Source organism: Gossypium arboreum, chromosome 9 (assembly GCF_025698485.1).
Source record: "Gossypium arboreum isolate Shixiya-1 chromosome 9, ASM2569848v2, whole genome shotgun sequence".
NCBI classification, from domain to species: domain Eukaryota; kingdom Viridiplantae; phylum Streptophyta; class Magnoliopsida; order Malvales; family Malvaceae; genus Gossypium; species Gossypium arboreum.
In genome coordinates this window covers 9,256,120-9,265,028 of record NC_069078.1, presented here as the reverse complement: position 1 = coordinate 9,265,028, position 8,909 = coordinate 9,256,120, and the positions used below count along the sequence as shown (strand labels likewise).

Sequence of the window (8,909 nt, the reverse complement as noted above, 5' to 3'; positions counted from 1 at the left end):
GTAGCATAGACCAGATATCATGCTACTCAGAGTAAGTGTATGTAACAAATATAAGCACGTGTCCAACACAAACATGTTAAGTTTTTCCATACAATTATAAGATCTTGAAAGTTCGTATCTTCATAAATCATAACCATGTAGAGCAATGTATTCAAAAATACGTTCAACTTTTTTCCAGTTTCTCCATGCATTTGTAGGGTCCTTGAAAGATAATATATCCATATCCCTAACCAGATATTGCATCCAAAAGGGATGTCGGGCACAGATACTTCAATAAAAAAATTTGAAGTAACAGACCAGCTTCATCCATATCATTATCAATTTCATCATCCAATCTGTACATTGTTATTTTAAAATATCCCATGTACATCACTCACTCCTAAACCCGGATAATATAAGTTTAATACTCAAGCAAAATGGAAAAATTCCCAGTGACAAACAAACTTAGGGAAAACAGTAACCAACAACTTTTCCATCAATTTTCATTTCCCTAAGAATTTGAAGTTGTCATAAGTTGCAAAGAATGTCAGTCATTATTTCAATGTTATGCTCAGGCAATAATGAAGATGCAAGATAAATACAGTTTGAAGCAAGAATCCACAAATAAGCCCCCTTTACATCAAATCATTGGTTCCTTTGCATGCATCTAACCAAATCTAATATACGACAATAATCGAAGAAGAGAGAAGATTCTTTACCCTCGAGTCCATCTCGATGATGTCTGTTGCTACCCGCAAGGTTGTTACATGGGCTGCCACCCACAACAAGGTCAAATCCACCAAATCTACTCATCAATTGCTCCAATCGATCACCATTCAGTTCTTGCACATCTGCTATATCGATCAAAGTCCCCCGCTGATTCGTTTGCTCCCACCAACCCCTTACTATGTTTCTATTCACCTCCGATATTTCAACTGATACAACATTCTTCAGGGGTATTCCAAGCCGGTGGAGGGCAACCTCGGCACCACCAATCCCAGAGAAAAGAGAGAGAAGATTGATACCACCAGGGAACATGTCTTTTAAAACTGAAAGATGATAAGCCACTGTGTCGACCTGAAATAAGCTTTTTCTTTAAGGCACAATACTGCAAGCATGGATCATGTATCTCGAAACCAAAGAATTACTCAAAAGGAATCAAATAATAGCAGAAACATAGTCCACATTCATGAACCATAACCATTAATACATAGGAATGAAGCAATTATGGGAAAGAAAAAGAGTAAAAGTCACACACCTGGAATGAATTGCCAAGTGATTTATACCTATCTGTCCGACTCATTCCTCCTCCTCGTGTATGGTTTTTAGGGAAACCCAGAAGCATTTCCACCTCATCAGCTTCAAGTGGAGCAACCTTATTCCTTCCAACCCATACTAGATTCCACTTTCTGCACTCATCAAGAACGTATTTCTGGACATTCAAAGGTGGCTCACCATCATAAGCTTCAAGAGCCTTGCGGATCCTTTCTGTCAATCTCGCACTCGCTGTACATGTTTGTATGCAGTTCAATTTTGTTCTTGGGTCCCAGGAAGGCCACCATTTCCTTGTCAACGGAAAAGCTTCATGTATGGTGCGTGGAGGAAATGGAAGAAGGGGAAATCTGTTCTCAATTGGCAGATTATGAATATAGCCCCTTTTCCGAGCAGCAGCACAAAAAAACTTGGAATCAACAAACTCTGGTTCCACATCATATAAGAACCGTGAAATGGTGCTCCAAACGCCTTTTGGAGCAAGTGCCACATTCTCATAGTAGAAATAAGGAGGCCCAACAGCAGCTTCTGGAAGTGTTCTTTGAGTTATCAGATCTGGTTCAGTTGGGACCCCAAAACCAATCATAGGATTAGGAAGATGAAGGGCATCATCAACTTCATTAAGAAGCTTCTTTTCAAGCTTCATCTGCTTCTTCCTTTTCCACAAATCATAGCCCAAGTTTCGCCTTTTATTGTAATTAGAGCCGTTGCAGAATGGCTTCTGTTAGATTGGATGGGAAGAGTAAGTTTTATCGAAAATCATACACGGAAACTACAGCAAATTGGCATATTCTCTTAATTAAAATGTAAACATGAAACAACAAAGTACAAAATATTCAGAAAGCGTATAATAAGTGAATTCTTGGAAAGGGGAAAGAGACTACCCTGTCTTCAACAGGGAAAAGTGCATCAGCAGCCTTAGCCATTTGAGCAGCACATATAAAGTCTGTCAGCTCTGCAATTGATGAGTCTGGACCTGCAATATTTGAAGAGCTAATGTTAGTGCAAGAAATACATTCCCCTCTTGCAACATAAAAGACTTAGGATAAAACCTCCAAAGTATCACAATCTTCTCCTATAAAGATGGAAGCCAAAGAGAGAGAAAGTTAATTACTGAAACCTTGGGTAAAAGAAAACGCTTGGGTTTCCCTACAAGTACAGACCCTTGGAGCAAATTTATCATGTTTGCAATGGGTTATTGGGAATTCCAATTTTGATACTTTATGTTAAGTGGTGTTATTCCACATCTATTAATTATTCACTTTCGTGTGGTCCTGTATTCAAGTTATGTCCTTCGCATGTAATCAATTTGTTGTGCAGGATGCTTAACATGGCACCAAATCTCAAGTTGTGTTTTGTTGTTCTTCCTTTGAGAAAAATAAAAACACTCACCACATCTCTCCATGGCTACTGAAGCCTCAGCCTCTGAGTACCCCATTTTTGTCAAGTACAACAATTTACTCTCCTCGTCAGAACCAGGATTAATTATTTCCTAGAGCACAGAAATACAAAAAGAAACAACATACATAAATAATCTACAAGTAAAATGCGATAAAATAGATAACTATTCAGTAACTAAATTATAAAATCTATAAAAAGAAAAAGGCAAATCAATGACTAAAGGCCACATTTTATTATCCATTTGGCTAGAAAACTAAAGCACAACAGCTTTTAAAATTAAAATTTCTCATTGTATTCACAAAAGGTAACTTTTAGAAATGTCCGCAAATTGTGCAAATGTAACATTAAAGGATAGATACCTCGGTATCAGAAGAACTATCAATATCTGTGAAATCATCCAAAAAATTCCCTTCATAATCTGACGAGAAGTCATCAGAATCAGCATGTTGTTGCACAGGAGCAGACTTTTCAAGAGCCTGCAAATTTTAAATTAATCATTCATGATATAACAGAGAGAGCAAACAACTAATTTGCTAGATAGTTCAACAACGGAAAGAAGATTCTATTTGGGGAGGATTGTCAATATGACCTGAACCACTGAATATGTTGACTTGTCATTGCATCAATATCAAGATTCCGAGTAACGTCAATAGGTTTCTTTCCCAAACAAATAATAAATGCTTCAGAAATAACTAAACAAAGGTTTCAGGTGCACAGCTTACCGAATATGTCAATAGAGTCTCCAATATGGTATCTGTATTCCCCTCTCCTGAAAATATAGACAGGACCACAGATAAAGCAATAGAGGTGAAAAGTGATGTCTAATAAAATGAGAAAGGACCATTACCATTTTCTTGAACCGCTTTGAGAACCATTTCTTCAGAGAATCCCATCCCAACAAAATGATCAATCAACTTGGAATTGGAAGAACTAGCCAACGAGCTTGCCTGCATGCCAAAAAGAGAAATTCAGTACTTATTATGAAATCTGCACACTAACATTCCAGTAATTTAACAGTAACAGTTCCACCACAAAAGCCGCAGCAACTCTCTATCATCAAGGGGTGTGTAACTAATAAGCATCTTTAAATAGGATGTACGACTCACAGAGTACTGAAGAAGAGCTTCAAGTATCAAATTTGAATTCTCCTCTCCTGGACAATAGGAAAGCAGGATTATAAATGAGTTAAGATGGAAACTTGTGCTCTAAGTAGTAAAGACCTAGAAGCTTTACCATTTTCCTCAATTGCTTTCGTAACAAGTTCCTGGGAGAACCCCATCCCAACAAAATGGTCAATTAACTTGGAATTAGGAGAATCTGCAGACGAGCTCACCTTGAGACAATAAAAGTTAACCGTGAGTTCGTTTTGACATTAATTTGTCCCTTAGCTATTATATGCCAGGAAAAAGATATATGTAAGTACAATAGAGAAGATTAATTGTTTGCAAACATAAGTATTTGAATAACTGGGATAGACACAAAAGTTAAAAGGCTTGATCTTAGTGAATGCATACATATTCATTGCTATGGAGGCTAATCAATGAAATTTAAGCCAAGGACATTAGTAATATCATCAACTAAATAAAGCAGTGCATGAAAAGGAGATGCGAAACTACAGTGACCTCCAGAGAAAATTCCCATAAGAACTCATCAATTAATATCTATAATGTTTCTTTGGAAATTAAAAATGAAAGAAAACTTCATCGTAGATAATTTTCATAATCATTAAAACGATTTGCATGTTAAAATTTCCAGAATGCCATGTGATGTAATTATGCATGAGCAAGTACCTCTGCTGTGCCTAAAACAGCTTCCCCATTGGTAAGTGACACTCCTGAGCGAGAGGCGATTGCATAATTATCAATTTCCAGCTCATCTTCGGTATCCCAGTCAAAATTATCAGCATCACCACCAGAACCATTTTGATCCTACAAAAATTACAAAACCACACACACATTCATAATATCAAATACAATATATATAAGATTGAATAACTAAAGAATTTTCATTTCTTTTAGCCAACTGACTAAGCCTAGTGCACAAATAAGAATTTTTAGCAAAATACAGGAAGAATATTACAACGACACATAACATTAAGGAATAAAAAAGTAATAGAACTTGAGAGTACCATTTTCCTTGAGCTATAGTACAGCCCAAGAGCAGTTTCTTAACCTGTAAAAGAAACAATGAAAACTTATCAGAACTCCGTTACCCGGACTCGGCAATTAGGGGTGCCGTACCAGTGTCGACACGATCCGACACGGATTTCCGACACTGAATACGAGATCAGATCCGGCGGAAACCGACGGACTCGGCGGCGGGAGAACTGAGAAGAGAAGGAAAAAACAGAAGGAGAAAAAGGAAAGAGAATGGAGGAAAGGACAAAGAAAGAAGAAGGATACACGGCAGCAGCGGCGATCGTCGACGAGTTCTGACAAAGAAGTTACCGGTGGAGGAAAAGAAATAAAATATACATAGGGGAAGCCCCAACGGCGGTAACGGAGAAGAAGAGGAAACGAGGAGTTGTGGGTTCAGTCTTCACAGGGTTTTTCAATTTTTTCTATAATGGTTGTGTTTGGAAAGTCACTTATGTAATTATTTATTAATTTTTATAATTATTATAGTCATAATTTATTTAAAAATGACATAATTTATTTATGTGTTAAAAAATAATATATTTAATTAAAAAAATTGTTATAATTCTTTTTTATAAAAATATTATATTATTTCTTTTTATATTATAAATAAAAAGGGAATCGGAATTCTTGAGGGGCAGTGTAAAGTAAAGTTGATTAATAAATAAATAAAATCTAACGCAGTTAAATTTAGCAGCAGTTTTCCGTTTTCCTCTGTAGGTAGCATGGAATAATCGTGCTACTGCGAGGTCGTTGAAGTTCAGTTATAAACTGGTTATCCTTCTAATTTAATTAAGTTGTTTTAAATTTTTATAGCAATTTAAATTCAAATTACTTTTTAAAAATTGAGTTTATTTTTAAAATTTTATTGATACTTAAAATTCAAATTAATTATTAAAATTCATGAAGATAGACAATTACTTAATTTTAAAAAAATACTATTAAATTATCTAATATATATATTAATTTTCATCCACACGCATGTGAGATTATCTTTTCTCCACTTTAGTTGAGAGTTGACGAGACCGTATGGATGAAAGTGAAAGTATGGAATCTCGGGCCTGTTTGGCTGTTGAATTGAAATTATTGGATGCCAAGGAAATAAAATTATTGGACACTATTTGATTTTTAAAAACTCAAATTTTTTAACTTAAAATACTTCCAGACACTACTTTATTTGTTTATATTAATATTTTTAAGTTTTACATAAAAATTTCCACAACTGTCATAATTTAATGCTAGTTTAATTATGTTTTTAAAAATATTTTAAGAAATAATTTTGAAAAGTTTAGTTAATGATTTGATTGCTTAGTATTGTTATTCAAAAGTATTTTTCGAAATAAAATATCTATTTTAGATATGATAGTATCGAGTACAAAATATGTATTTTAATAATGTTCAAATTAGTTAGTATTATTATATTTTAATAAGAATATAAAAATAATTTATTATAACTTGTGGTTAATATTTTAATATATTAAATATAAATTTTAAATATTTTTAAGCAATAAATATTAATTATTTATAAAATTTAATTAGAATATTTAAATTATATTTTTAATATTTAAATAAAATTATTCAATATTTGTAATTAGATATTAACACATTTGTATTATTTAAAAAATTGTGTTAATTAATGATTTTAACATATTTATAATTAAATACCAAAAAAGAAAGGAAAAATAATATGTTATTGGAGGGTGAAAAATAATTAAGCACTAAAAATGTTTTTAGGAGAGGAAAAGCTAAAATCTTAGCTTTTCATTTTCAAATGTGTTTTTTAAACGTGTTTTTTGAAAAGTCAAAAATTTCAACTAAAAGTAACTTGTTTAGCATAGTTTTTTTTTTCAAAAGTATTTTTTAAGCTAAAAGTGTTTTTTTTAAATACTACTAAACAAGCCCTTAGTCAAGGACGAAGACATAAAAATTTTTTTAGGGAAGTCGAAGTTACATTTTAATTTTTACGATAGTAAAAATATAATTTCATCATTTGAATACATTATATCTTTATATTTTAAAAGGATTAAATAGAATTTTTATCATTTTTACGGAGGATTAAAGTACACTTTTACTTTTATTTATTTAAAATTTCTTAAAATAAAAGGTCTAAATAAAAAAATTCTATTTTAAGGGTCAACTCCTACCAAACTCTCGCTACGCCCTAAATTTATTGTATATCCCATATGACTTTTAAAATTTGAAATTAAATTATACAAGTATCAAAAGAGTTTTTTTAAAAATCAAAAATAGATTTTCATTAAGGTCAATTTTAAAATTATAATTTTATAAAAATACATAAAAGAAATAAAAAAAATCCAAATGAAACCATATAAGATGATCTTATAATTCTAGCGTTTCTTAAAGTTCAAACGGATATTATTCAAATTATTACTAAGTAAATATATTTATTTAAATTTAACTATAAAATATTTTAAAATAATAATTTAAATTCTCGATTAGATCTTAACTTAATTGACATCGACATTAATTTAAATATATTAAAACATATTTATTTTCTTATTTAAAATTAAAAAATTTTATTAATATATATATTTTTATATTCTTTAACCCTTATAGAAAGTTCCTCGAATCAAACACCCTTATTTTCTTTTCAAAGAATAAACATGTGACATTGTTTGCCTTACTTTTTCTCTTTTGTCTTTTGCTTCTGTGTTGAGATTCTTACTCTAAATAAGTAGGGGTAAATATGAGCTGGTTTCCACTATACATTAAATATTTACTAAAATTAAATTTTTATTATAGATTTTGATTATATCTGTTTTTTTAATATAATATTTAATCTATAATTCATCCTAACCTATAAATTGAAGGATAATGTATTTCAACGCACTCGAACCTACATTTTCTTATATTAATAACAATACACATACTAATCAAACTAATACTCAATTGGCAAAATAAATATTTTAATCTAAATAAAATGTTACAGTTGATATTTAAAAAATATTAATCTCAATTATTTTAAATACTTTAGTTAATTAAATTTTATAAAAATATATTTAAAAATATTTAATTAAAAGTTTTATAATATATTTTGTCAAATTTTTACTTGTAATAAATTTAAATAATAAAAGTTACAGTTCAAAATTTATTATTAAAAGTTAAAATATGACCATTTTAGTAGAATTGGGAAAATATTAAATATGATAATATATAATATTAAATAAATAAAAACAAAATATGTAGCCGTGTTAAAATTTATATAACAAAATTATTAATATTTAAAATTTTATCAATTGAGTCTTAGTTTGATTGGAATAGGTATTATTGCCATTGTAAGAATAATAAAGAGGGACGTAGATTTGAGTATCGTGAAGTACATTATTCTCTTATTTATTTTGATGAAATGACTAAAATTATTTTAATTTTCATAATTTACATTTTAAAAATTCTCACTGTAATGGTCACAGACACTTACACTCTATTAATTATTTGAAATTTGAAATTTGATTCCTTTATGTAGTTATGTTCATTTCCTATTTATTAACCGAATTTCGTACATACCTAATCATGATAAAGTGCTCTCAAAAGCTGGGAATAGATACGAAGGATAAGATATCACCAGTTAAAGATATTCTCTGTTCCAACATAAATATATTTGATGTTTCAATCAATTAATTTTAAAATAATATTTAATATGTGGTTACTGTATAAATTTTATGTATTATCAGTGAATAACGTAATATATTATAACTAATTTAAAATTAATTTTATTTAATTATACGCTTTCAATTATTTTTTATTTTATTTAGTGATGAGATTTTATGTTATTATTCATTGATAGTATATGAAATTTATACATCAACAATGCATCAAATATTATTTCATTAAATTTTATAACAAATATGAAAAAATATTTGGTACACTATCGATGTAGTTTTTAAACTTCATGAGTATAGTCCGGAGTTTGACAAATGTCTTATAGAGATATAATCAAATACTAAAAAATAAATATTTGAAAAAAAGATAAATAATAATTTTTAAAATTGTTTGTGAATTAAAAAGACACCATAAATATATTAATTATTAACCTAAAAAATATAACTAAAATTTATGGCCAAAATTAAAATTTGACCAAAATTAATGGCATAGAAAATATAA

At 30.0% G+C, this 8,909-nt stretch overlaps 1 protein-coding gene across 1 annotated transcript; it reads right to left on the bottom strand.

Moving 5' to 3' along the window:
• Positions 1-301: 301 nt before the first annotated feature.
• Positions 302-5,257, bottom strand: LOC108453609 (DNA (cytosine-5)-methyltransferase DRM1-like). Its single transcript, XM_017751814.2, has 12 exons — positions 5,055-5,257; positions 4,781-4,824; positions 4,443-4,580; positions 3,886-3,985; positions 3,759-3,805; positions 3,500-3,599; positions 3,375-3,421; positions 3,012-3,128; positions 2,644-2,743; positions 2,136-2,227; positions 1,238-1,972; positions 302-1,056 (listed from the first exon to the last, which is right to left on the bottom strand). The coding sequence occupies exons 2-12, from the start codon at positions 4,781-4,783 to the stop codon at positions 625-627; spliced, it is 1,911 nt and encodes a 636-aa protein (XP_017607303.1). The 5' UTR covers positions 4,784-4,824; positions 5,055-5,257; the 3' UTR covers positions 302-624.
• Positions 5,258-8,909: the final 3,652 nt, after the last annotated feature.

Excerpts from the sequence above, each read along its gene's own strand:
- LOC108453609 (XM_017751814.2), bottom strand. Across the intron at positions 3,986-4,442 it reads CTGTTTTAGGCACAGCAGAG|GTGAGCTCGTCTGCAGATTC; the intron begins GTACTTGCTCAT and ends TATTGTCTCAAG. Across the intron at positions 2,228-2,643 it reads AGTAGCCATGGAGAGATGTG|GTCCAGACTCATCAATTGCA; the intron begins GTGAGTGTTTTT and ends CAAATATTGCAG.